We start from the raw sequence: 26,100 nt of genomic DNA, 5'->3' as shown, positions 1-26,100 counted from the left end.
TGCTGCTTGGCCTGCTGTGTTCATCCAGCCCTGCACCTTGTTGTCTCTAAAAAATACCAATTCTGTTTCAACAAGCTTCTTTATTCACCGATATTACCTGGAACCATGGCTTTTATTTCCCTTCAAAATATTGAGCAGATGATCGGTGCTAGGTCCACTGCTTTTCATCATTTATATAAGTGATTTGGATGTGGATATAGGAGGTATGGTTAGTAAGTTTGCAGATGACACCAAAATTGGACGTGTAGTGGACAGTGAAGAAGGTTACCTCAGAGTGCAATAGGACCTTGATCAGATGGGCCAATGGGCCAAGGATTGGCAGATGGAGTTTCATTTAGATAAATGTGAGGTGCTGCATTTTGGAAAGGCAAATCAGGGCAGGATGTTACAATTAATAGCACGGTCCTGTGGAGTGTTGCTGAATAAAGAGGCCTTAGAGTGCAGATTCAGTGTTCCTTGAAAGTAAAGCCCCAGGCAGATAGGATAGTGAGGAAGGCAGTTAGTATGCTTACGTTTATTGGTCAGTGAATTGGGTATGGCAGTTGGGAGGTCATGATCAGGATATATAGGACATTGGTTAGGCCACTTTTCAAATCCTGTGTTCAGTTCTGGTCTCCCTGCTATCGGAAGGATGTTGTGAAACTTGAAAGGATTCAAGGATGTTGCCAAGGTTGGAGGATTTGAACTAAAGGGAGAGGCTTCAATAGGCTGGGGCTATTTTCTCTGGAGTGTCGGAGTCTGAGGGATGACCTTATAGAGGTTTTATAAAATCATGAGGGGCATAGATCGAGTGAATAGCCAGATCTTTTCTGCAGGGTGCAGAGTCCAAAAGTAGAGGGCACACGTTTAAGGTGAGAGAGGAAAGCTTTAAAAGGGACCTAAGGGGCAACATTTTCCTGCACAGGGTGGTGCGTGTATGGAATGAGCTGCCAGAGGAAGTGTGAAAGCTGGTACAATTACAACATTTTAAAAGGCACCTGGATGGATACATGAATAGGAAGGATTCAGATAGATATGGGCAAGATGCTGCCAAATGGGACTAGTTTTATACAGGCATGGACAAGTTGGACTGAAGGGCCTGTTTCCAGTTGTATGGCTCTGACTCTAAGACTGTTCAAATTTTATTGTGTACCTTGAAAAGAGGCACATTTTCATAAATAAGCACTTTTAGAGTAGGGGTGTTTTTTTTGTCCTGGATAATGTTTATCCTTCAACTAACACCACTACAACAGATTTATCTGATGATGATCACAGGATGATTTGTAGGACATTGCGGTATTGAATGAGCTGCTTTGTTCCCTGTATGAGGACAGTAGCTATACTTCAAAAGGAATTCATTGGCTTTAAATGCTTTCGGACATTTTAAAGTGGGAAGGTTGATTTAATCTCAGTGACATTGCCCATCATTACATCACTGCAGCTCATCTGCAGGAACGATGCCTTTCTTCCCTGTGGACTTACAACAGTTCCCTTCTCTCTTTCACCTTCATAAACCTGAGTTCATCCAAAACCATGTTGACTGTATCCTGAGTTACTCTAATGTCTCATTCATCTGCGATTCCCGTGCCTGCAGACCTCTCAGGCTCCAATTTGGCAATACCTAAATTTTAAGATTCAAGTTTGTTTTAAGTCCCTGAATGGTTTTACCACACCCAATCTCTCTAATCTCCTCTTTTACAATCCCTGACATCTTTGCACGCCTCCAGTTCTGGCATCTTGCACATCCCTTATTTTAATGGTTCAACCATAGATGCTAGTACTTTCTACTGCCTAGGTCCTAACATCTGCAATGTCATTCATAGACTTCTCTTTTTCTTTCTCCTTTCTTTAAGATGTCCCTCTGAATCTACTTCTTAAAAAGCCTGTTGGTACTTGCTGTAAGCTTCTCCTCTGGGTTGGTTTCAAAGTTTGGTAACTCTTCTATGTGTTGAGAAATGTTAAAGGAACAATATAAATATCCTGGTGTTTCATTCTCCTTATTCATTCTTTCACATTTTGAGTGTGGAGGGAAGAAATGATGTGATGAGAACTGTAACTTACTGAAAAGTATTAAAACCCACCTAAAAACTGGCATGTTCTGAATGATTTTGTCCAAACAAATAATAAACTGTTGACTATCATGAGGAAGGCATTGTCATTTTTTTTAGGTTTTTTTCCTCACTTCCTACCATGGACCCAACAGTGGGATTAAAATGAGTAGTCAGAAATCTTGTGTGCTTGTGTTCTTCCAAGATCTTACAACCTATTGCTACACCCTTTCTCCTCCTCCTCCTCTCCACTGCTATTGTGAACCAAAGGCTGAAAAAAGTTATCACCCCCTGCATTCATTTTTTTTTGTTGTTTGAGTGGCTGTTGTGATATGTTTAATTTTCTCAGTTCAGATATGGTTAGATGTACTGTTTACTTCATGCACCTTTTGTGGACCAACTGTATTCAACCTTTTATCTTAGCACTTTGAATTGCTAGCCTAAATATTTCCAATATTCGAAGTGTTTCCTGGCATGTGAGAGTTGAAATGTACAAACGTGTAAGGGAAGCATCAACCTTTTACTTGTGTAAGCATCTCTATCGTAATAAGATATTGCAAGGTGTTTCACAGAAGCGTTATAAAGCCCAGAAAAGGCAAGCCAAGAGATTTTAGGAAAGATGTTCATAAGTTTGATCAGAGGTAGATCTTCAGGGAGTGTCTTAAAGGAAGAAAGCGAGGTGGTTTGAATGAATTTCCAAGTTCAGAACCTTGACAGCTAAAGGTGTGGTAATTCAAGTTAAGGATGGTCATGAAGAACTGGATATGAACATTATGGAGCTAAGAGGGGTGAGGCCCCAGATGGATTTCAAATTGAGGATGAAAAATTTAAAATTGACTTTCAGTGATGAAACATCTCAAAGTCAACCAGTGAGCACAGAGCTGGCTCATGAATAGGAATTAATGCAAGTTCAAACATGAGTGGCAGTACTTTAGATGACCTCTGGTTTCAAGTGGAGAGGGGGAACAGAATATGGAACACCAGCTAAGAGTGTATTGGAATGGTCAAGCTGAGAAGTAAGAAAGATTTGGGAAGGGGTTCCAGAAGCAGATGAGGTAAGGCATGGACAAGGTCCAGTGATGCTAAAGAAGTGACAGTAGGTTGTCCTACTAATGGTGCGAATGTCTAACCAGAATTTTACCTGGGGTTCAAACATGAAATTGAGGTTGTAATTATTCTAGTTCAGCCTCATCTTTGCCAGGGTAAGGGATGGAGTCAGTGGCTAGCTTGTGAAATTTCTGCTGGAGACTGCAGCCAAATTCTTCATTCTTCCCAACTTCCCAATATTTGGTTGAATAGAAAGTTCCTCCAATCATTACCGGCTGCTAAGTAATGAATCTGACAGTTTACAGAGTGAACAGGTTGAGAGAGGTAATGTGAACCAGATGATGTTAGCTTGGATGTGGCAAATGACACTCTGATATTACTGAGGGACAGCATGTAGACAAAAGGATCCAGTGTGATGAGGATTGATCCTAACATTAGAGATTATGATGTGTGAATGTGAAGGTAAGCCATTGAATGATACTGATCTTGAATAGGCAAGTGCAGTCCCACACAGTTGGACGATTGTGGAGAGCTATTGGAGAGGAAGGATGTGGTCAGTTGTGTTGAAAGTTGCAGACAACATGAGATTGATCAGACCATGATCAAATTAATGCAGGATTTTGTTTCTGACTTTGAAAGCAGTTTTAGTAGTTTGGCAGGGTGGTAAAGTAAAAGTTGGAAAAATCCAAGAGGTGACCACACATGAAAGAGGAAAAGGAGGTAGAAAATAGGATGATAGTTTGCAACACGGGTGGGGTCAGAAGTTGGTCCTTTTTAATGAAAGGGTAATGAAAGCAGATTTAACATGGGGACCTGCGGCAGTACCAGAAGAAAGAGAACCTGGAGATAACCATCACCGGAGCCAAAAAGGGAAAAAAAAAGAATTGGGTGGTCAACACTTTGGCAATAGGCTCTGTGGTGGTCTTATGGGCAAGCAGAGTTCAGAGTGGGCTTTGTGGGTGGAGGTAGTGGAGAGGTATGGAGTAGTGGGTTAGGTAGCAAAAAGCAGCAGATAGGATGATCTCAATCTGTGTGATCAACACACCCATGGACTCTTTGCAGTTGCACTTATTGGAGATGAGGATGGATTAGACTGGAGAAAGATGATTTGCTGTTGAGAAAAGAAACAAGATTTATCTTTATACTTCAGATGATCCTGAATTAATGAGCTGTTTCAGTGGGGTGCGAATGTCTAACTTGATCTGGTAATGAATGCTATACCAGTTGTCCACCCTATCTGCATCCATGCCTTTAAGGAGCACAGCTGAGGGCCATACGTAGACAGCTATCAGAGTGAGAGAGAGAGAGAGAGAGAGAGAATGTAACGATTTCACTAAGAATTGGATCACCAGATTTGAGAGCAAAAGTATATTAGATGCAGCAAAGTTTTTGAGACTGAAGCAAGACAGTTGCATTTCTGAAAATAATTTTTGTGGAGTAGATTCAATGCCATAGACTGGAGTGGGTGGATGAGATTGTATCTACGTTTGATATGATGGCAGATTGAGGGAGTGGTGAATATGGGCTGTGGTATTTTACATGGAGGGAGAAGTTAAAAAGAGGGCAATGAACTTGCAAGAAAGCATGCAGGGAGGTTGAAATTATTCAGGCTGAGAAATCAGAACAGGATGAAGGAGGGAAGCAGTGAAAATATCTTGGTGAGAAAGCTGTAATGGTACATGGGTGCTCATAGGAGGAGAAAGTGCCAAACTTTAAGGGAACTGATCAAAGTATGATCTGAAAATGAGGGCAAAGGAGAGAAATGAGCAGAGGTGTGAAGGCAGGAGTGACAAATCTCGGAAGGTAAAGATACAATAATTTTTAAAAAATAGATACGTACATTAGCACAATCAACTGAGTTTTGATAAATGTATTTATGTAATGCACACTTTCTTTTCTTTGAAGTAAAATGGACTCACTTAAAAGACAACATAACTGGATCCAAATGATGACAGATAGCTGTGCGAACAATCTTCATCGGGCAGAGATACTGCTGCAAGAGGTAAATTCTTGCTCTGATCAAAAATTGTGATTATTAATTTTTAAGAAGACCTTTCATTGCACATTGCAATGAAATGTCTTTGCACACTCAATCTAACAAAAGTCAAAAAATATTTGTAAATGATCTTGTGTTTCACCCTGGGCTTTTCTGTGTTCTTAAAACTTTCCAGAGTTATTTTTCTAGAGTTTCTTCCAATAACTATGTTATGTTTTCTTTTCAACCTCCATAAAGTCTTCCTTGTTCTTTCATTAGACCTACAATGATTCAGCCAATGATCAACTTTACAGTTGTTACTATATTATTTAGAGATAGAGCAGTCAAAAATATTCTAAGGTGCCAGGACAAAATAGCAGTACAGATTATGTCAGCTTTTGTACACCACACCAAATGTTGGGTTATATTAGCTTCAGTAGAAATAAATAGAAATATCATGTATTGCATATATTTTGCAATGGTCATTGAGATGTGCAACAAAGTACCAAGCACCAAAACAAATATCTATCCCCCAGTTTATAAAAAAAATGAAAATGGTTGATTCTTATTGAGGTTGGCATAATATAATTAAAAACATCCGTGAAGTGGAGAACTTGAGTTTGGTCTTCTTGTTAACATTTCTGTCTGAGCTTCCATCTGTCTCTAAAGCCAATGGTATTATTAAATGTGCTGCAAATCAAACACTTGTCAACCTGCAATTCTGCAAGGAATGCTTGTGTTTTAAACATGTCTCATGCTTTTTGAGACTGCTTTTCAAATAAAGGGGATGGCCTTGGGTTGAAAAGTAACAGGTAATATTTCCAAAAAGTAGCATTGGCTGTGTTCAACCTTAAACTACAGAGAGTCTGTCCTTACCAAGCCTTGTATTGTTATCATGGCAATTTCATTGACCATAAGCTTAACCAGACTAACCATATCTACAGGGTCCAGTACAGTATGGCAGAAGCTGGGTATTCAGCTCACCTCTAGACTCCATGAAGCCTTTCTGCTGTGTTTTGTTTCATATTTGTTCTTGAGATGTGGGTGTCACTAGTAAGGTCAGAACTTTTTTTTGCCAATCCCTAATTGTTGATATTAAGGAAAAACTGAACTAGACCAGCCATATAAATACAAGATCCTGTCAGAGGCTAGGAATTCTGAGGTAAATAACTCACCACATGACTCCTCAAAGCCTGTCTGACATCTGCAAAACACAAGCCTGGAATGTGGTAGAATACTCTGTGCTTGCCAGGCTGGATACAGATCTTAAAAACATGGTGTCACCTATGTGATGCACTGCCTCAACTTATCCAGCATCTATCAAACACACAACTTACACTGGGACAGCAGATACATGGGAACACCACAACCTCCCAGTTCCCCTCCAAGCCACAAACCATCTTGATTTGGAACTATGTCAGTGATCCTTCACTGTGTCACTGGATCATAAACCTCCCTTCCTAACAGCACTGATGTACCAATTCCTAAGGACTGCAGCAATTGGGGATGGGCAATAAGTGCTGGCTTAGCCAGTGTCATTCATGTCTCATCAGCAAGTAGAATCTGTGCCTGAGAAGGTGTTGGTGATAGTCTACAATCTTGAGACACTGCACTCAGTGTGTGAAGCTTAAATCAGAAATGAGATAGAACATTCATTTATGACCTGGATAGGTAAACCAAAGTAGTGCATATGAAAGTTTTATAGTAACTAGGACAAAAGAGGTATGCTTTATTGGGTATTTTTGTGATTTGTATTATCTCCAGGATGCATATCTGTCACTTGCCGAATGTGTAACAACAGCACGTCCTGCCTGTGATCTCTACCACAAAAAATATTTTTGTGACATCACTGATCCCTCTAAGTTGTGCATACATTATTTTGCCTTCTTCCTTGTTGGGCTAAAATCTTTTGATTTCTTAGTTAACATTAGTTTGGGTCTTTTTCCAGACGCCAGACGGTAGGGTGCCGCAAGGATCATTTGTGCCCAGCTATTCACAATATTTGTAAATGACCTAGATGAGTGAATCAAATACAACATTTTGAAATATTTTGATGATACAACTGGATGGGATTGTGAGTTGCGAGGAGAATACAAGAAGACTTCAAGGTGATTTAAACAAGTTATGTGACTGGGAAGGACATGGCTCATGTGGTACAATGTGGCTAAACGCAAAGTCATGCGCTTTGGTGTGAAAAAGAGAAAGGAACAGTATTATTTGAATGGTGATACATTAGAAAATGTGGATGTATTAAAGGATCTGGATGTTACTGTACATCAGTCAATGAAAGTAGACAATCAGGAACAATTAAGAAGGCAAATGTATATTGTCCTTCATTGCAAGACAATTTGTGTTCAAAAGTAAGGATGTCGTATTGCAGTTAAACAGGGTCATGCTGAGACCACAGGTAGGGAATTGTGTGCTGTTTTGGTCCCACTACTTAAGAAAGGATATACGACCATATAGGGAACTTCATGAGGCTAATATCAGAAATGGCAGGACTGCCCTATGAGGAGAGATCAGTTCAACAGGGCGTGTGTTCACTAGAACTTAGAAGGATGAGAGGTAATCTGATTGAAACAAAATTGTAACAGGGCTGGGGCTGGACAGGTCAGATGTAGGAAGAATGCTTTCCATGATTGGCCAGTCCAGAATCAGGGGACACGGTCTACCCAGTAACCTAGGACTATTTAGCACTGAGATAAGGAAACATTTTTTCGCAGAGTAGTGAACCTGTGGAATTATTTGTCACAAAAGGATGTGGAGGCTGTGTCACTAAATATATTCAAGAAAGAGATGATTGGTTTTTTTTGTAGGTTTTAAAGGCATTAAACAATATGGGGAGAAAGTGGGAATATGGTATCAAGATAGAGGATGAACCATGATCATATTGAATGATGGAACATGATTAAAGGGCCTTCTGCTCCTAGTTTCTATATTTCTATTTATTCTATTGATTAAAGTGCATGCAGCCACCTAGAGGAAAACTCAGTACTGTAAGAAGATGATCAATGTCCTTCTGCACTCAGCCTAGGTAAGTTCCACCATCTTCTCTCGAAAACCTCTCACTCACTGTATGCTGCTGTAGCCATCTCCGCTAAGGCTCATGCTCCACTACTCTCAATATTGCCTGCAACTTTCCCACTTGGTCTCACTCACCCAACACCCCCAAAACAACAAACCCTGCATGTCCTCTGCATTGCATACTCATTCATTTAGGACACCTCACCACCTGCACCAAAATTAACAGCTGTGCCACCCACTTTCAACCTCTGCCTGGCTCTGATTATTCTGATGGTGCACTGCCGATCATTCAGCTCCTCACCTCTTTTATATGAGGTATTTTGACTCTGATCAATTCAGGAAAGCCTGGACTGTGTCGGAATCTGCCTGGAGCTGATGAGCAAAGGCAATGCTCCTTGACTTAACCAAGGCCTGCTGGCAACCATGATATGCTTCGTACCTTTGTGCCTGTGCTAAATGGCAAAACAAGACTGTAGTAATATGAGCCTGGTGTCTCTGGCTGAACAGGTAAAATGCAAAGAGGCAAGGCAAGCAAGGAAATGCAAGGCAAGGAAAGGATGTTGTGGGCACCCCAGAGATGCGACCTGGTACAGACCATGAGCTGGGTGGGTGTTCCTGAGCACAGAGTGCCGTTTTTGCAGCATTATAAATGATAACTTGCCATTGCAGCATTAAAGTGCAGAAGCATCCTGTAAGTGGAATGGAGATGTACATGAGCAATATTCCCCCTCTTTCCACTATGTGGACCTCTGAGACCTATGATTGGCTGTGCCTTCTGGAAGAAGAGACAACTGGATCAGGAAGCAAAGTGGAGTGTATGGAATTTTCCAGCTGTGCAGCTTAGAAGGTGCATTAGTCGTGAGGGCTTTCAGAGGTTGCCAAGTGTCCAATGTTCATGGCCATGGAGCATGGTGCATGTAGCCTGTGCCCGTGGAGTATACCCTTAGATTTTAGCACCCAGCATCCAACATGATGGCGATTTGGAGCAAGCAGAGAGCTGAATCCTTCAGGTGCTCTCTCTGATCTCGACTTATTTGGAAACTTCGGTAGGATGGGAGGTTGAATATTAATGAGTGGTGTCTGGCTCGAACAAGCATTAATCCCTGTCAATTAGCATCTCTTCACATTCCTTATGGAAAGCATAAACAATAGACTGTGATGATCTCGGCATTGAAATGGGCCTTGCTGCAGTTGTTGGTCAATTCTGCAATGTATCTTGCCATAGCCCATGTCACTGAGACCTCTGTAAGGTTCTGCCTATTGTGTTTGGGTAAAGCTGAGCAATAAAAATATCTGTAGCCTGATTTATGGAAAGCCTATTTGTGTCCTGGAAAAGAAATTTCTACTTCAGTGCAACATCAAATTTTCTGCTGTGTGGAATGGTGTCTCACTGTGTAAGATAGTCATATAACATGGAAATTGACGCTTTGGTCCAACTATTCCACGTTGACCATGTTCCCAAACCAAACTAGTTCCACTTGGCTGCATTTGACCCATATCCCTCCAAACCCTTCCTTTTCATGTACTGATCCGAATGTCTTTCAAATGTTGTAACTGTACACTTCCTCTGGCAGGTCATTCCACATATGCTGCTGAGTTAGTGGGTGTATCCTTGAGCCTCCAACAGGTAAGTAAATGGGAATGAAATGCTCAGGAGGATGAAGATCAGATGAGAAACCCCTAGTGGCTGGGTTATTGGGGCTATGTGACAGCAGTACCTGCACAGAACCCTCTCCATGGACCATGACTTTGATTTTGCACACCCATTTCTGTCACTCGCTGCTGCAAAGTGTGTGTGTGTGTGTGTGTGTGTGTTGTGGGGTGGGGGTTGGGGGGGAGGTGTTATGTGGCAAACACTGTCATTAAGCTGGTGTCCACCCTTTATGCTGAGATTCCACCAAACCACCAGAAAAACATTGGTAGTTTTGTAAATTGGCCCCTAATAGGCCTTTAAATGTGAAAATTCACAGCCTGCTTTTTTCAAACAGACAGATTTTCACATTTGACCTTGCTACTGGCAAAATGCCCTGGTAACAGAACTGTCTCAGAGAGCTATCCTTGCGTGACTACCCATTGTTTTACTACTTATCCTGTTATGCTGTGTCCCAGCTTACCATCCAGATCTATTAAAGTTCTCGAAATAGTAGGAACTGCAGATGCTGGAGAATCTGAGATAACAAAGTGCAGAGCTGGATGAACACAACAGGCCAAGCAGCATCAGAGGAGCAGGAAGGCTGACATTTCGAGCCTTCAGAAATGGGGGAGGGGAAGGGGGTTCTGAATTAAATAGGGAGAGAGGGGGAAGCGGATAGAAGATGGATAGAGGAGAAGGTAGGTGGAGAGGAGACAGACAGGTCAAAGAGGCGGGGATGGAGCCAGTAAAGGTGAGTGTAGGTGGGGAGTTAGGGAGGGGATAGGTCAGTCCAGGGAGGACGGACGGGTCAAGGGGGCAGGATGAGGCTAGTAGGTAGGAGATGGGGGTGGGGCTTAAGGTGGGAGGAGGGGATAGGTGGGAGGAAGGACAGGTTAGGGAGGCGGGGACGAGCTGGGCTGGTATTGGGATGCGGTAGGGGGAGGGGAGATTTTGAAGCTTGTGAAGTCCAAGTTCTGCTGACATTGTTTGCTCGACTTCCACTATTGGTGTTCCTGCAATGTGTCATTGGTTAAGAATGAGTAGCTGGGTTATGCAGAACAGGATTCCTTTTTTGAAAACATCATTCTTGGTGTGTGTGTGGGAGTTATTGCAACACTGACTTTTATTGTCTACCTGTAGTTTTCATCTCTCTCTTCTAGAACTGCTGCAGCCCATACAATGATGGTGCTCATGCAGGGCTATTAGGTGGGAAGTTCCAATATGTTGACTTGGCAGCAATGAAAGAGCAACAATACGTGTCCAAATTCCTAGGAGAGCTTAGACATCATGGTTTTCCCTAGCATCTACTTGCCTTCCCCTTCTAGGGCAAAAGTATCCAACACCTTTTAGATGGAAGACCTGATCCCTAAACCTGAGGGATTAGTCACGTTCAACAAATATGATATGGACGCACTGGGGTAGAAATTGTCATATGTTGGTTTTTGGGCATCAGATTTATTCTAGCCTGTAGTCAGTTATACAACAGTCACATTATTGATCTTTACTGTTTGGTGACATCTCTGATGGCCATCTTGAAATGGTGTTAGACCAATTTAAAAGTATAAGGAATGGATCTGCACCTGTTTCACATATCTTTTATGTAAAATGCGTAAAAATAAGAAAGATGGAGCATGTGTTGTGCTTGCTGTGACTAGTTATTCCAGTTTTGCGGTGATCTAAACAACAGTCCTTTTTATAGGGATTGCTGAAGTGTACAGAACAAAAATAGGAAAGGACCATTCTAACTAGCTCAGCAGCAGTGATGTGAGTGCTTAAGTGATAGTTTTCCCATCCAAGTCCATTCCTACTCGTGGCCATATTTTGCAGGATTAGCCCAATGTCAATTCAATTCACGCTGCTGGATGAGTCCCCACTTGAAGTCAGGTGGGTTTCTCCAGGAGAGTAATCATAACTCCCTCATTTTGTTTTTTTTTTAAGATATTCCTCTTGCTGATGAGCAAAGCTTAGGTTGCAAACTCCACAAGATCCTGACTGAAGTGCTGGTGGGAGGTGGTGGTAGACAGTAGTCCAGGCATTTTTTACAGGGCTCGCTATCCTTGCGAAGAACTGAGGATATGGAGGTGATGGTGCCCAGTGTATGTACCATTATTTGGAGCTTGTAATCCTTTTGATCCCAGTTGATGTTATTACTGGACAAGTCAGATCCCAGAATGAATTCTGGCTTGATAGCTTATATTTTCTTCTTCCATTAAGTGTTTTTTGACTGAAACACAAGCAACATAATACTGTAGATTTGGCTTTAGCAATAAACATAAGTTTATTATGCGGAAGAATGAAAGGAATAAACCAAACTATTTACATATGATACAGTTCAAAGATCCAAACTCTAAATTATGTTATCCTAAAATGTATATGAATTTCATACTTCTGCATCACGCCAACAAAATATATCTTTGTATTTTCATTATCTATCACATTATCTCAACACTTTCTATGTCACATTAATGGTAGTAACGTATTGATATTAAACAAAGTGAATTACACAACAACCATATTTTATATAAGTTCATGGACAGCACAACATTTGGTTAATAGTGGATAAAGTTCCAGCTAAACATTTTCAATTCCAGGCATATGAATGATTGATTTTTAAATTATAGTAAATTATATTAAAATATATAAAACTCATGCACTGTACATTACACAACGTAAACCAGGCCGAACACTAGCCACCATGGTAGGTAGGACTTGATACTACACTGTTGCCTACCACCAGGCTACTGTTACCGTTCACTTGACTGACATTGAGAGTCACTTGACCTTTCAGTTTCTTAGTTTCTACTGAGCCGCCGTGCTCCAGCGAATAACTGTAATGTTCAGTCCCATCACATGCACACGTGCTGGCTTCAACAAACTACCAACACACAACACAGCATACCATAGACAACTGTTAACTATATTCTTGCCACCACTTGTTCAAAGTGATTTTAACTCTTGATTTGTATTGAACGAGCTGATCTTCAGCTGGAGTGGTGATTGGAATTGGGTGCAGAGTAACATTTGACTTAGGGAGAGGGGAATTGACTCTGCTTCCTACACTGAAATCTGCTGGCTCTGTGTGTGTGTGCATATGCGTGCATGTGTATACATATCTCGGGGGACAAAATTGCATTTGTCAGTGATACCTATGTGGCTGACAGGAAGAATGGCTCTTAGATGAGTTGCAGAAGTTGTGCATGACATTCACAGAGTCATTTCCGAGTGATTTTTGTCAGCTTCAGGAGAGAAAGGATGAAATTTGCTGCGGGGACTGTTATGGCGCAATGGTAGCATCCCTACTTTGAAGCCAGGTGACTGGAGTCCAAGTCCTACCTTCTTCAGAGGTGTGTAATATCATCTAAGGTGTTTACAGAGCTTCACCTGTAGTTAGAAGCACTGCCTCCATTGTGTTGCAAAATTTCTGTCCCGTGTGTACCTTGACTGAGTTGAGCTTGAGTAGTAATCATTGCTGTGTAACTGAGAACTGCAGACAGCTAATTGGCATATGACTAACAACAGTAAAAACTAGGAAATATTGTCTTGCAAGAAAATTGCAGCAATAATCATGGGTGATTTCTAAGCAAATTGACTGGATTAATCAACTTGGCAAGGATAAGCTCAGGAGAATTTGTTGAATGTATTAGAAATAATTTCTTGAAGCAATATGTGGTGGAACTGAGCAGACAGGAGGCTATTCTGGATTTGCTATTGTGTAATGAGGTAGGATTAATTAAAAATCTCATGGTAAAGGTCATCTAGGGAGGAATGATCATAGCATGCTAGAATTTCAGATTCAGTTGGAGGGCGACAAACTGGACTCGTACACGAGCATTCTGAAGTTAAACAAAGATAATTTATGTAGGTATAAGGACAGATTTGGCCTTAGTGGACTGGGCAGGAAGACTAAAAGTTAGGACAGTTAAAGAGCAGTGCAGATGTTAAGGTGATAATTAATTGCTCCCAACTAAAATATATTCTAAAAAGGAAGAAAGATTCTAAGAAGGGGGGAAAATACATCCATGGCTAAGGGAGAAAATTAAAAATAATATAAAGACAAAAACTAAGGACTAACATATTGCAAAGAAAGTGGCAGGCTGGATGATTGGAAAACTTTTAAAGATCAAGAAAGGGTTGCTAAAAAGAGCAAAGGTAAATTATGAAAAAAAAGCCAGCGCAAGATATAAAAGCAGGTGGCAAAAGCCTCCATAAGTATATAAAAGTGAAGAGTGTTGCCAAAGTAAATGTTGGTCCCATTGTGGATAAGACTGGGGAGTTGATAGTGGGGAACACAGAAATGATGGAGTGAGTCAGTCAATGTTTTGCTACAGTTTTCACAACGGAGGACACTAGCACAATCCCAATAGCAATAGATAATACAGAGATTATAAAAAGAGAGGAATTTAGGACAATCGTCATCACTAGGGGAAAAAGTACTGAGCCAACTGTCGGGGTTGAAGACAAACAAGTCCTCAGGCCTGATGGCCCACATCCTAGGGCCTTAAGAGGTAGCAGAGATAGCGAATCCATTGGTTATAATATTCTAAAATTCTCTGGATGCAGGAAATGTCACATTGGTTTGGCAAAATGCTAATCTAATGCCCTTCTTCAAAAATGGAAGAAGGCAAAATGTAGGAAACTATAGACCAGTTAGTTTGATATGTCATTGGCAAATTGTTTGAATGCATTAAGGAAGTAATAACAGGACATTTGGATAGTCAAAATACAATCCATCAGAGACTACATGGTTTGATGAAGGCTAAATCATGTTTGGTTAATTTGCTATATTTGCAATGTGGATAATGGGGATGCTGTAGATTTAGTGTACCTGTTTTTCCAGAATGCATTTGATAAGATGCTGCACAAATGGGTAATACACAAATTAAGATCCCATGGTATTAGGGTAATTTATTAGCGTGGATAAGAGGTTCGACGAACAAACAGAAAACAAAGTCAAGCTAAATGGATCTTTTCCGATTGGTAAGGTGTACCTAGTAGGATGCCAGATTGTTCAGTCCATGGGCCTCGACTACTTAGAATCTATATTAATGACTTGGATACAGGAATGTAAAGTGGAATAACTCCAGGGGCTGGTATCCCATCACCGATTCACCCTTTTATCTACACGTGCATAGTACTTGACACTTGTCTGGCTCCCTCAGAGCCAGCTGTTGGAGTGAACAGAACCTCTAACGCTCTTGTTTATATCTGTCAGCCAGGGCTCCCTGATTGGACCAGATTAACGCCCCCAGTCAGGGAACTCCTATGAGATCCACCTGGCTGACCTCGTTACAATTACTACAGAAAGTACTGTCACCAAATTTGCATATGACACTAACAAAGGTGGGCACCTAAGTTGCAATGAAGAAATAAGAAATTTACAAATAGATGAAGATATTGGCCCAGATAAAGTTCAAGATGGATAAGTGTGAGATTATTCCTTTTGGTCTGAGGAATAGAAAGGCAACTTATTATCTAAATTGAGAGAACCTTTATGGTGCTTCAGTGCAGAGGGATCTGAGTGTCATCGGCCCTTGTGCATAAATTGCAGAAAACTAGTATGCAGGTAATAAGGAAGGCAAATGGAATTATGGCATTTATCGTTAAAGGATTGGAATAAGCAAGTAGGTAAGTGTTGCAGCAACTGTACAAGGCAGTAATGAGACCTCACGTGGAGTATTATGTACAATTTTGGCCCTCTGGCTTGAGGAGGGATGTAGTTGCATTGGAAGCAGTTCGAAGGGAGTTCACTAGATTGATTCCAGAGATGAGGAGTCAGTTCTAGGAAGAGCGATTGAGCAGTTTACGCCTACACTGGGCTGGAGTTTAGAAGAATGTGAGGAGATCTATTTGAGGTATGAGATGCTGAAAGGGGATTGATAAAGTAGACACAGAGAGGGTGTTCCTCATGTGGGGCGTTCTAAAATGAGAGATCATAGTTTTAGTATAATGGGTAGTAGATTTTAAATAGAGATGATGAAGAATTACTTCTGTCAAAGGGTTGTGAATCTGTAAAATTCACTACCCCAGAGAGTGATGGATGCCAGGATATTGAATAAATATAAGGAAGAGAAAGACAGACAGATTTTTAGTTAGCAATGGGTTGAAAGGTTAATGAAGGTGGAGTTGAAGCCAGGATGAGGTCAGCCATGATCGTATTAAATGGCAGAGCAGGTTCAAGTGTCTGAATTGCCTGCTCATTGTTCTTGCATTCTTTGGTAACCCTACTTCAGGAAAAACTCAATAAGTTGTGCAACGTAGAACATCTCCACAAAACACATCATGCATTTAAATAAAATTAGTTTGAGTTCCTAATTTAACAGAACCAGTAATGCGTCATCTTCGAATATTCAAGTAATTATGTTATAAAATGATAACATATTGCGCAGAAAATCCATTGACCAGTTCGTTGTTGCGTGTGTGTGATTTGGAGTTGTGCATTAGGACCACACAGAGATCCCCACGTGGTTGACGTGTGGAAATTGAAATTCCATGGGGCAACTGACCCATCTCTAGAAACCTCCAAAAGAGTCCCTAACTCCAGGTTAGAGTTGGAGATTTCAGAGGGCTCTGACTGACCTAAACTTAAACTTTTAGTTTTTTTTTGTGGATATCTATTAAAACCTACTTGAGCTCTTGGGTAACTGATAAACTGGACTCCAACTCTCTCCTTGCAAGCACTGTATCGGTCCCCCTACCACACACATCACCTTAACAAAGGGAGACCTGATTAAAAGGTAAATTTCAATTTCATTTGGGTGATTGGAATTTCTGGACCATGTTTTATGAACTGTGAACACAATTATAGGTGTTGTGGAGTAGAATTTTCCTTGGTTAAGACCTTCAGGAGTCAATTTCCTTTCTCTTGCTGTTTCATTTACAGGATTTAGATGCTTTTGATGCTGGGCTGCATGGAAGACACAGAGGGGAAATTGATGAGTTGTTGAGAGTGGCTGGTGAGCAACTCAGTGTAATTGAAAACTACGCTAATGATTTAAAACGCAATGGGAAACCTTATGAATCAATCCAAAAAAGGTAAGGACAATTACTTCAAGTTAAAAACTGAAATGTACTGAAGATCTTGTTGAATGATAGGAATATGAGTTGTTTTGCAGCCTTGTGGCCCACTCCGCTATGCACTTTGATCATGGTGGAGATTTTGCTTGGTTATGTGTTGCTCCAAACCTGTTAAAATGTTCACAGAAACCTCATTTTTGAATCTTGTGATGCATAATAGAAAACTTCATCCAGACAAAACAGAACTCAGAACTTATTGTGTGGAATTTTTCGATCTCTTGCAGGCTGTTTTGAGGGTGATGAAAGGGGTTGGGGATCATAAAATGCAGCGCGTGTGGTAACTGCTCACTCCTTACCTGTCTCCCATTTTAAGAGAGAAACTGGCATGACTGGGCCGATGATTATCGGACGTCCAATTGGCCAGCAGCATTCTAAGGCAAGAGTTCGTCCCAAAGTGGGGATGGAAATCTAACCTTTATGCAAATAAAGCCTCACTGGTCATCTGCCAACTCTTTGGGCAGTGAGACAGGAAATACATTGATGACTTAAAACTTTGAAGTTAGAAGGAAATAATTTGTGTTGCACTGATTAAAATAATCTGATACATTGTTTCAAAATGCAACATATCAGAATGTAGGTGTTTCATTTAGCACAAACTTCAGTAGCCCAAAACACTGTAATGAAACAAAATACTGATATTTAAATGAATGCCAAGCAACAGAAAGAGAAAACGTTCTGCTGTCATTTCAGAAAGAATGACCATTGACGTATTTCATTTCGTGAATCAAATCCTGCATCAAAATTAGATGATTTATTAGTATTAAAAAAGAAATTGCACTGGAAAGATTTCAATAAATACCGTGTTTTTAAGGAATAAAATAGTTCCAAACTCCTTATTGGTCCTCCTCTCTCTGTCCCTGCCCTTTTTTTGCCATTACTGGTAATGATTGTTACCTAATGGACTATTTTATAAGAACACCAGAAGTAGGAGGAGCCCCTTGAGCCTGCTCTGTCACTTAATCCTATCGTGGTTTATCTCATCTTGGCCTCAATTCCACTCTCCTGCTCATTCCCCATAAATCTTCAACCCTTACTAATTAAAAATCTGTCCATCTCCCCTTCTAAATTTATTCACTGTCCAGTGCCCACCACAGTATAGGTAGTGAATTCCACAGATTCACAACCCTTTTGAGAGAAGTAAATTGTCGTCTTTTCTGTTTTAAAGCAGCCGCTGCATGACCTAAACTATGAGCTCTCATCCTAGATTGCCCCACAGGGGGAACCATCTGCTCTGTCTGCTTTGTCAATTTTCTTTAGCATCTTCTATACCTCAAATAATCCCCTTTAGCATCCCATATAGCTCAGTAATGAATCTAGATGATAAAACTTTGAAATTCTGAAAGCTACTTCTTTGTAAAATTTTGGACCACTTACTGTAATGATAGAATCCAGATAGATTTTGAGGTCATCCTGCTTGATGCACAATATTAGGACAGTTTTACAGACCAAGACACAAGATTGATTTAACTGTACACAGTATAAAGAAAGATCATGGATGTCAACTTTTTGAAAATGGTTTTCCTTGGCTTGGGTCCAATATGTATTTTTGAATTAACACTAATTACCTTACTTCTGTTTCATGTTATGCTGCTACATCATATTGTTAAAACGTTTACTGACATTCTCGACTTTTCAGTCGATCGTATCCCATCCCTCTGAGTCTCTTTAAGATAAGGCATTCATTTTGGGAGAGATCCAATCTGACACACTTTGATACAACTTACCAAATTTTGTTTGGTAGGTCAAAGTTAAAAGTTCCAACAAAAAGCTTCTGAATGAAGATTTAATTCATATTTTACTTTCATTGCAAGTTCAGCTTTCCTTAATTGAACTTACTATTAAATTTAGTTGCCAGGATAAGACGACGTTGGATGACCTCAAGTTCCTGAAACATACTCTGATTTGAAATTAATTTGTGATTGACTATGGAAAGCCAACAATAATCAGAGTTAACAGAAAATAAACTAGGCCACACCATTGTATATTTACTTTTATGGTGTTGAAAGTTGATCAGGTTCATCAGATTCTGCATTGTGATAACATGATTATCTGTTGTTGCCCTGTTTGGGGCCAATTTTAACTCCCTTCACTTAATGAGCAACCGGTTAAGATGAGACCAAATCTACTTATCAGCCTGAGATCATGCCTTGGTGACATCTTGCATAATCTTTCAAGTCATCTGAGGCTCCTACTGCAGGTGAACAAGAGCCTAATTTAAATTTAACAGTCTCCTCTTGGTGACAGCATAATAACCAGACGACATGGAGATGAGTGAGATTTAAAAGAAAATTCAGCTGTGTTTTTTTTAGGGGGAAGTGTAACTAAGTAATCCTCAATCCTCTCCTGGTGTAGCCCTGCCAGACAGTCACTATTATCAACGTGTCATAATCCCAAACCAAGACCCCTTCCTGCTCCGTAATGTTTTATACCTAGACAGTAAAGGTGAAAATTTGAATCCATGAAGTAGCTAGAGAAGTTAAATCCACATAAGAACATTGATATGGGTAACGGAATTTCAAACCTAAGGGTGGAGGATCAATATGATAGTTTGTTGGTGCCCTCTTCAGCTATTCACTGATCAGTATTCACTATCTTTGAAACCCTTCTGCAGTGTGAATTACCATCGTAGTCAAATGCGTGCAATTTCAAAAGCAATCACTGAGCGAATCATTCACCGTACCAGGACATTAACACCCCAGAGACCCAGAAAGTCCTGGGATGAAGGGCTCTCAAGATCAACTAAAGAGCTGTTCGGTTGGCTACATCAACAGAAGGTAAGTCAAATTGCAGTATTAAAACATTTTGAAATAATTATACAATAATGAATAGATGAAGTGGCCTTTTTTATATTTAAGGTTTTAAATTAATATTGCTTTCCTCAGTTTTCTAACCTTGCATTACGCCATTAATCCCTTAAATTGTTGTGTTGTTTTTAAAAAGTGCACCAAGGATAATGAATAAATCGTAATAGATGTTAGAATGTATATTAGCTGATGTTTGTTTTTAAATTAGTTAGGTACAAATTTTCATTTTTCCCCCAAAATGAATATAATGGGAATGTCTGATGATATGCTATCACTTATTATAAAATGTTAGGCCATATTCATGTTCTAATCTGAATACAAAGTGGCTTGAATGGAAGATACTGGTCTTCGTTGAAGAGGAGATGGATTTCTCCTGCCTTTATTCTCCATGTATTATGACTAATAACTGACTCATTCAATTCATCCTTTATAAGATTTCCATCATGTCATTCTTTACTCCACTTTGAGTCCAAATGAGAAATGTCTGAGTGACAACTTGAGGGAATCTTGCATTGTGAAATATTATCATAATGCAATGTCTGTAGAATCTCAATTATTAATCGAGTAGAACTCAGTACATCATTGTTTACCGCTTCTGTCCTTGATTGACAGAGAGGTGTCATTAATCATTCCTGTTAATGTTGCTATGGTTATGTTTCGAGTATCATAGATGGTCTGACAACAAAAGAATTGCAGCTGCTTCCTGCATAATGTGCATTGATGTGGAGGATAAAATAACTAACGTCAATGATAATCAACACCAAATGAGACCTTAATTGCCGCATTGTCATAAACACACTGCCTGTGTAAGATTTCACACTTAAAAATTATTGACTTCGCTGTTTGCTCCCTGGTACCCTCTTACCGTATTCCTGCCCATGTTTTAACTGCTGCTTGTTGACTATTACCTGAGACGTTTTGGAAATGTTTTGTTGAATTAACAAGTTAGAGTAGTTGTCACTCTTGCAGCTGTGTCCTTATATCCAAATGTGCCTGCAGTTGGCAAATGTCACTTTATGCTGGAGGTTAGGGAACCATATTATACAAAATGCCAATAAGAAAAACCTGGATTAGGAACTCTTCAGTTGGTCAACTGTTTGGCATTTGTATCCACAAGTTGGATGCTCCCTTTGTTTAATATGCTGTCCGTTCTAGGTTTCCTTCTTTTCATCTATGTAGCTTCAGCGTCCTCTTACTCCAAGTATGATTGCCTTGGAATTGCAGGTAGTAATGTTATAAGTTTCTGATACCACTGCACTATCAACGTTCATCATTTTGTGCTTGTTATTCTAAATCCATCTACACAATGATTCTTCAGGTTTTTTTTAACCTTTTGAAAAACCAGAGTATATTTATTGGACTCTTGGGCAACTTAGATTGGTTTTACAGTGACTGGCTGGTTTAAGGGCAAACATCTGTCTGTAGACCTTTCTGTATTTGATTTTATTTTTAATGAAGAATGCCAAGGATAATGAATAATTTGTAATAGATGTTAGAATGGATATTAGCTGATGTTGGTGTTTAGATCAGTTAGATTTTTGGGCAGCATGGTGGCTCAGTGGTTAGCACTGCCACTTCACAGCACCAGGGACTCGTGTTCAATTCCAGCCTCAGGTGACTGTGTGGAGTTTACACATTCTCCCTGTGTCTGCATGGGTTTCCTTGGGTACTCTGGTTTTCTCCCACTGTCTAAAGATGTGCATGTTAAGTGGATTGTCCATGCTATAGTGCCCAGGGGTATGCAGGCTAGCTGATGTGGCCATGGGAAATGCAGAAGTATGGGGATACGGTAGGAAGGTGGGACTAGGTGGAATGCTCTTCGGAGGGTCAGTGTGGACTCAATGGGCTGAATGGTTTCCTTCTACACTGTAAGGATTCAATGATTAGATACAAATTAGACATTTTTCCCCAAAGTGAATATAATGGGAATGTCTGGTGATATGCTACCATTTACTATGAGGTGGTGGGCCATATTCATAATCTCATCTCAATGCAAAGTGGCTTGAGTGGAAGATTAAAGGGCCGGCATCTGTCTATAGACCTTAGTTGGTAAAGGAAAGTTAACCAGCTCTGCTCTTTACACGTAGAAAATGTCACCGGTACTGACTTCATGCTGAATCTTGTGAACTGTGTGATGAAACTGTGTCCACACTTGTTTTTGTTTCGTTCTGATACAATTTCTAATATTTGAGTCCTGTATTAAGGCAATACATCGGCCACATTAATTTTAAAATTTAAAAGCCATCTAAATCTCAATAAGAAGGGGGATAAAATGTCAATATTCCAATAAAGTTGTATTCCATTTTCCATACAGAGTTTGATGGATGTGCAAGAATGGGGAGTAGATGCAGCTTCAGTAGAATGTCAGATAAATGAGCAAAAGAATTACCATAGGAACCTAGAAGACTTTCGCTGGAAAATCGATAAAGCTAGAATGGAACAGGTAAGTAAACAAAGCCATTGTTGAGTATTTTGTACAAATGAGTAAATTTCATTACTGTAAATGAACAGATACATTTAAAAGAACGTTGTTATTGTACTTGGAACAGACATTCTGGAAGAATGACCATACTTCAATTGAATGAGTAGCTGTCTTGAATTTAAAATATTCCAAGATTAGAAAGGTATAGCGACTGAGCTTTTCTATTCCTGAAATGGGCATTGAGATCTGCAGTCTAAATAGATTAAAGATCTATCAGAAATCTTTACAGAATCATAAATTCATGGCCCATGTTTTCATGGCAGAGATGTTTTTTGTTAGATGAGCATTACCTGAAACTCCAATCATTTATAATTTTCAGTATTTGAGAAGAAGCATGATGTGTAGTTATAAACAGTCTTCAGAAGTGAGGTTGTTGGCTTGCTCGGCAAGCTGGCTGGTTATTGTACAGACATTTTGTCACCATGCTAGGTAACATCATCAGTGAGGCCTCCTATAAAGCGATGTTGTTCTATTCCTCTTGGAATTTATGTGATCCAGTCTGTTAAGTTAGGTTGTGTTATTTCTGGTTCTGTTCTGCATGGGTTCGTATAGGGGTCTAATTCCACATGTTTGTTAAATGTCCTAGTTAAAGTGATGGCCTTCATTGTCTGAGTGCACTGAGATGCGGGAAAGTTCGTTGTGTCGTTTTGCTGCTAGCTGGTGTTCATGTATCCTGATGGCTAGTTTCCTTTCGGTCTGGCCGATGTAATGTTTGTTGCAGTCATTGCAAGGTATCTTGTAAACTACATTGGTCCTGCATGTCGTGGGTATGGGGTCTTTGGTCCTTTTGAGTGTTTGTTGTAGTATGGTTGTGGGTTTGTGTGCTTCCAGGATTCCTAGTGGTCGTAGGTGTCTTGTTGTCAGTTCTGATATGTTCTTGATATAGGGTAGTGTGGCCTTTTGGCATTGTCTATCTAGTAGGCACCTGTGGATGAAGTTTTGGGATATTTGTTGTTAACAAAGACCTTGTATAGGTGCTCTTCCTCCTCCCTGCACAGTTCTGGTGTGTTGCAGTGAGTTGGGGCTTGTTTGAATAATGTCCCAACGTAACTTTGTTTTTGGACATTGGGGTGATTCAGCTATTTTCCACGCCAGTGTGTGTTGGTGAGTGGAGATTTGTACTTAATGCTGCGGGGCAGTACTTGGTTCCTGAGGCTTTCATGGAGAAAGTGGAGTTGTTCGTGGGTAGCGCTTAGTTGGTTGGTGAAGGTTTCCCATTGTTAGACTGTTTTGAGTGTGTTGCGCCCATCGGTATTTAAGGTTCTTGCGAAGATTTGTAGCTCAGGTTGTTGGCTTGCTCGTCGAGCTGGCTGGTTATCCTAGAGACATTTTGTCACCATGCTAGGTAACATCTCAGTGAACAATGAAGGCCATCAATTTAACTGGGATAACGTGACCATCCCGGCTCAAGCCAACCACAGACACGCTTGGGAATTGCTAAAGGCCTGGTTTTCAATCCGTAATGCAATCAACAAATGTGTGGAATTAGACCTCTTATACAAACCCATGCAGAACAAAACTGGAAATGATACAACCCAACTTAACAGACCAGATCATATAAATATCAAACGGAGTAGAACAACATCACTTCCTCTGAGCACACTGATGATGTTACCTAGTATGGTGTACAATAACCAGCCATCTCAGTGAGCAGGCCAACAACCTAATCCACAACCTGAGCTACAAATCTTTGCAAGAACCTTAAAGTCTTTAAAAGTATTAAGCTTATGTGGGAAGTGTTTATGAAGAACACGAAAGTGAATGAGAGGAGCGCATTTTAAAATTGAGCCTGAGAACAACACAGCTTCTTGGTCCAATGTAGTTCATGTTTTGTTGAGATCTACAGGCCCAGGAAGTGCCTTGCTATGAGCCATGTTGGATTGTTCCATTAAAGACAGTATAATTTCTTAACCAGCAGTGGAGCTGCCATGTAGTTATTGCCACATCCCAAAGTACAGCTTTTATTTTGCATTAGAAGAGGAAAAGAAGCCAGTGCTTGATTATAGCAGCAACCCAAGGCTGAGCCAGTTCAGAGCAGACAGCAAAGATGTGCAGTTGATGGTTTACTGAGTAATACAGTCAAGGAGATGACTTGCTGCAAGTGGTCTGTGTGTTATTTCTGAAATCTATTATTATGTTATAAAAATCACTACCTTAGTAAAAGCAATGCCTTGGAAAGTTTATTTGCAGGGTTGTGAAGACTGGACTTTTGTTATAGTCATCACTACATTTTTATTGCTGGTTGCCTACAGTTCTTTGAGATCAACCATAGAAATGACTATTTCAATAAGATTGCCTTAACTTTGCAAAATTAAAGATGCTAAATGGCATCCTGCCCTCTGTTGGTAATTTTTACAGTTTTATTTGAGCCTATCTTCACCCTTTAAGAGAGAATACTTATAAATAGATACGGAAGTGTCTTATTTTTCAGCAGTGGATTTTGCAGTAAAAAGAATGATTAGGTATTTAGCATTGAACTTGACCAATAATCATTTGTACATATCATAAATATTCTAATGTTCTGCAAAATTCATTTTCATTCACTTAGCCATACTTTTGTGCTTTGAAGTGTCTGTTGCATCAGACGACTGCAAGGCTAGCAATTGGTGTGCTGCTCAAATCGGATTCTTTTGCACTGGAAGTAAAACCAACTTAAATTGCTGATGTCAAGAATACAATGTGGCGTGCATTTCCAAACTGATTTTACAGTTCCACTGTGGCCTAATTTGTGGTCTGTTTGTCAATGTGTGGGCCTTCTTTATTCGTAAATGCACTAGGCACCTGTTACTCACTGCAAATATTACAACAAGGCACAATTTTTATTGAAATGCTGGGTTTTTGCTGGATCCATGCTGTCAGTTACGCATCTCCAAATCTTCAATCTCAAGTCTAGTCAGCATTGATTTTCAAAAGGGAAATCCTGCTCAACAAATCTAATGGAATTTATTAAGGAGTAATTAGTAGAATTGATAAGAGGGAGCCAGTCGATGTGATTTTCTTGGATTTTTGGAAGGTTTTCAAGTAAGGTCCTACAAATCAAATTAGCATGTAAAATTCAAGGAATTGGCAGTAGTGTGCAGACATGGATGGAGAACTGGTTGGCAGGCAGGAACCAAAGAATAGGAGTAGACTGGTCTTTTTTTCTCCAGTGGCAGGCAGTGACTAGTGGCATACTACAGCGATCAGCACTAGCTATTGATAACATGTGTTAATAATTTGGATAAGAGAAATAATTGTAATATTTCCAAGTTTTCAGAGGGGGCAAAGCTGGGTGGGCCAATAAACTTTGAGAAGGATGCAAAGATGCTTCAGTGTGATTTGGATAAGTTGGGTGAGTGGGCAAATGCATGGCAGGTGAAGTATAATGTGGGTAATAGCAAAAACAGGAAGGCATACTATTATCTGCATGGTGATGGATTGGGAAAGGGGTCAGTGCAAGAAGACCTAGGTGTCTTTGAATCCCAGTTACTGAAAATAAACAAGCAGGTGCAGCAGTTGGTGAAGAAAGTAAATAGCATGTTGGCCTTCATAGCAAGAAGATTTGAGTACAGGAAGTCTTACTGCAATTATGCAGGGCCCTGGTGAGACCACACCTGCAGTATTGGAAGCTTTGCGGAACACCTACGCTCGGTTCGCACTAAACTGCACCTCCCAGTCACGAACCATTTCAACTCCCCCTCCCATTCCTTAGACGACATGTCCATCCTGGGCCTCCTGCAGTGCCACAACGATGCCACCCGAAGGTTGCAGGAATAGCACCTCATATTTCGCTTGGGAACCTTGCAGCCCAATGGTATCAATGTGGATTTCACAAGCTTCAAAATCTTCCCTCCCCCTACTGCATCCCAAAACCAGCCCAGCTTGTCCCCACCTCCCTAACCTGTCCTTTCTCCCACCTATCCCCTCCTCCCACCTCAAGTCCCACCCCCATCTCCTACCTACTAGCCTCATCCTGCCCCCTTGACCTGTCCGTCCTCCGTGAACTGACCTATCCCCTCCCTAACTCCCCATCTACACTCACCTTTACTGGCTCC

General features: G+C 40.4%; 1 protein-coding gene across 1 annotated transcript in view; it reads left to right on the top strand.

Annotated features, from left to right (window-relative positions):
• LOC109915997 (desmoplakin-like) overlaps nucleotides 1-26,100 on the top strand; it is a 79,904-nt gene that overhangs the window by 1,136 nt on the left and 52,668 nt on the right. The window contains exons 2-5 of the mRNA XM_048595741.1: nucleotides 4,980-5,076; nucleotides 16,587-16,738; nucleotides 19,392-19,554; nucleotides 21,899-22,027. Coding sequence (XP_048451698.1) covers nucleotides 4,980-5,076; nucleotides 16,587-16,738; nucleotides 19,392-19,554; nucleotides 21,899-22,027 — 541 coding nt within the window. The remainder of the gene's footprint in view (nucleotides 1-4,979; nucleotides 5,077-16,586; nucleotides 16,739-19,391; nucleotides 19,555-21,898; nucleotides 22,028-26,100) is intronic.

The sequence above is a fragment of the Rhincodon typus genome, chromosome 4, assembly GCF_021869965.1.
Source record: "Rhincodon typus isolate 14 chromosome 4, sRhiTyp1.1, whole genome shotgun sequence".
NCBI lineage: Eukaryota > Metazoa > Chordata > Chondrichthyes > Orectolobiformes > Rhincodontidae > Rhincodon > Rhincodon typus.
The sequence above is the reverse complement of the archived record's forward strand: the minus strand, read 5'-3'. Positions and strand labels throughout refer to the sequence as shown.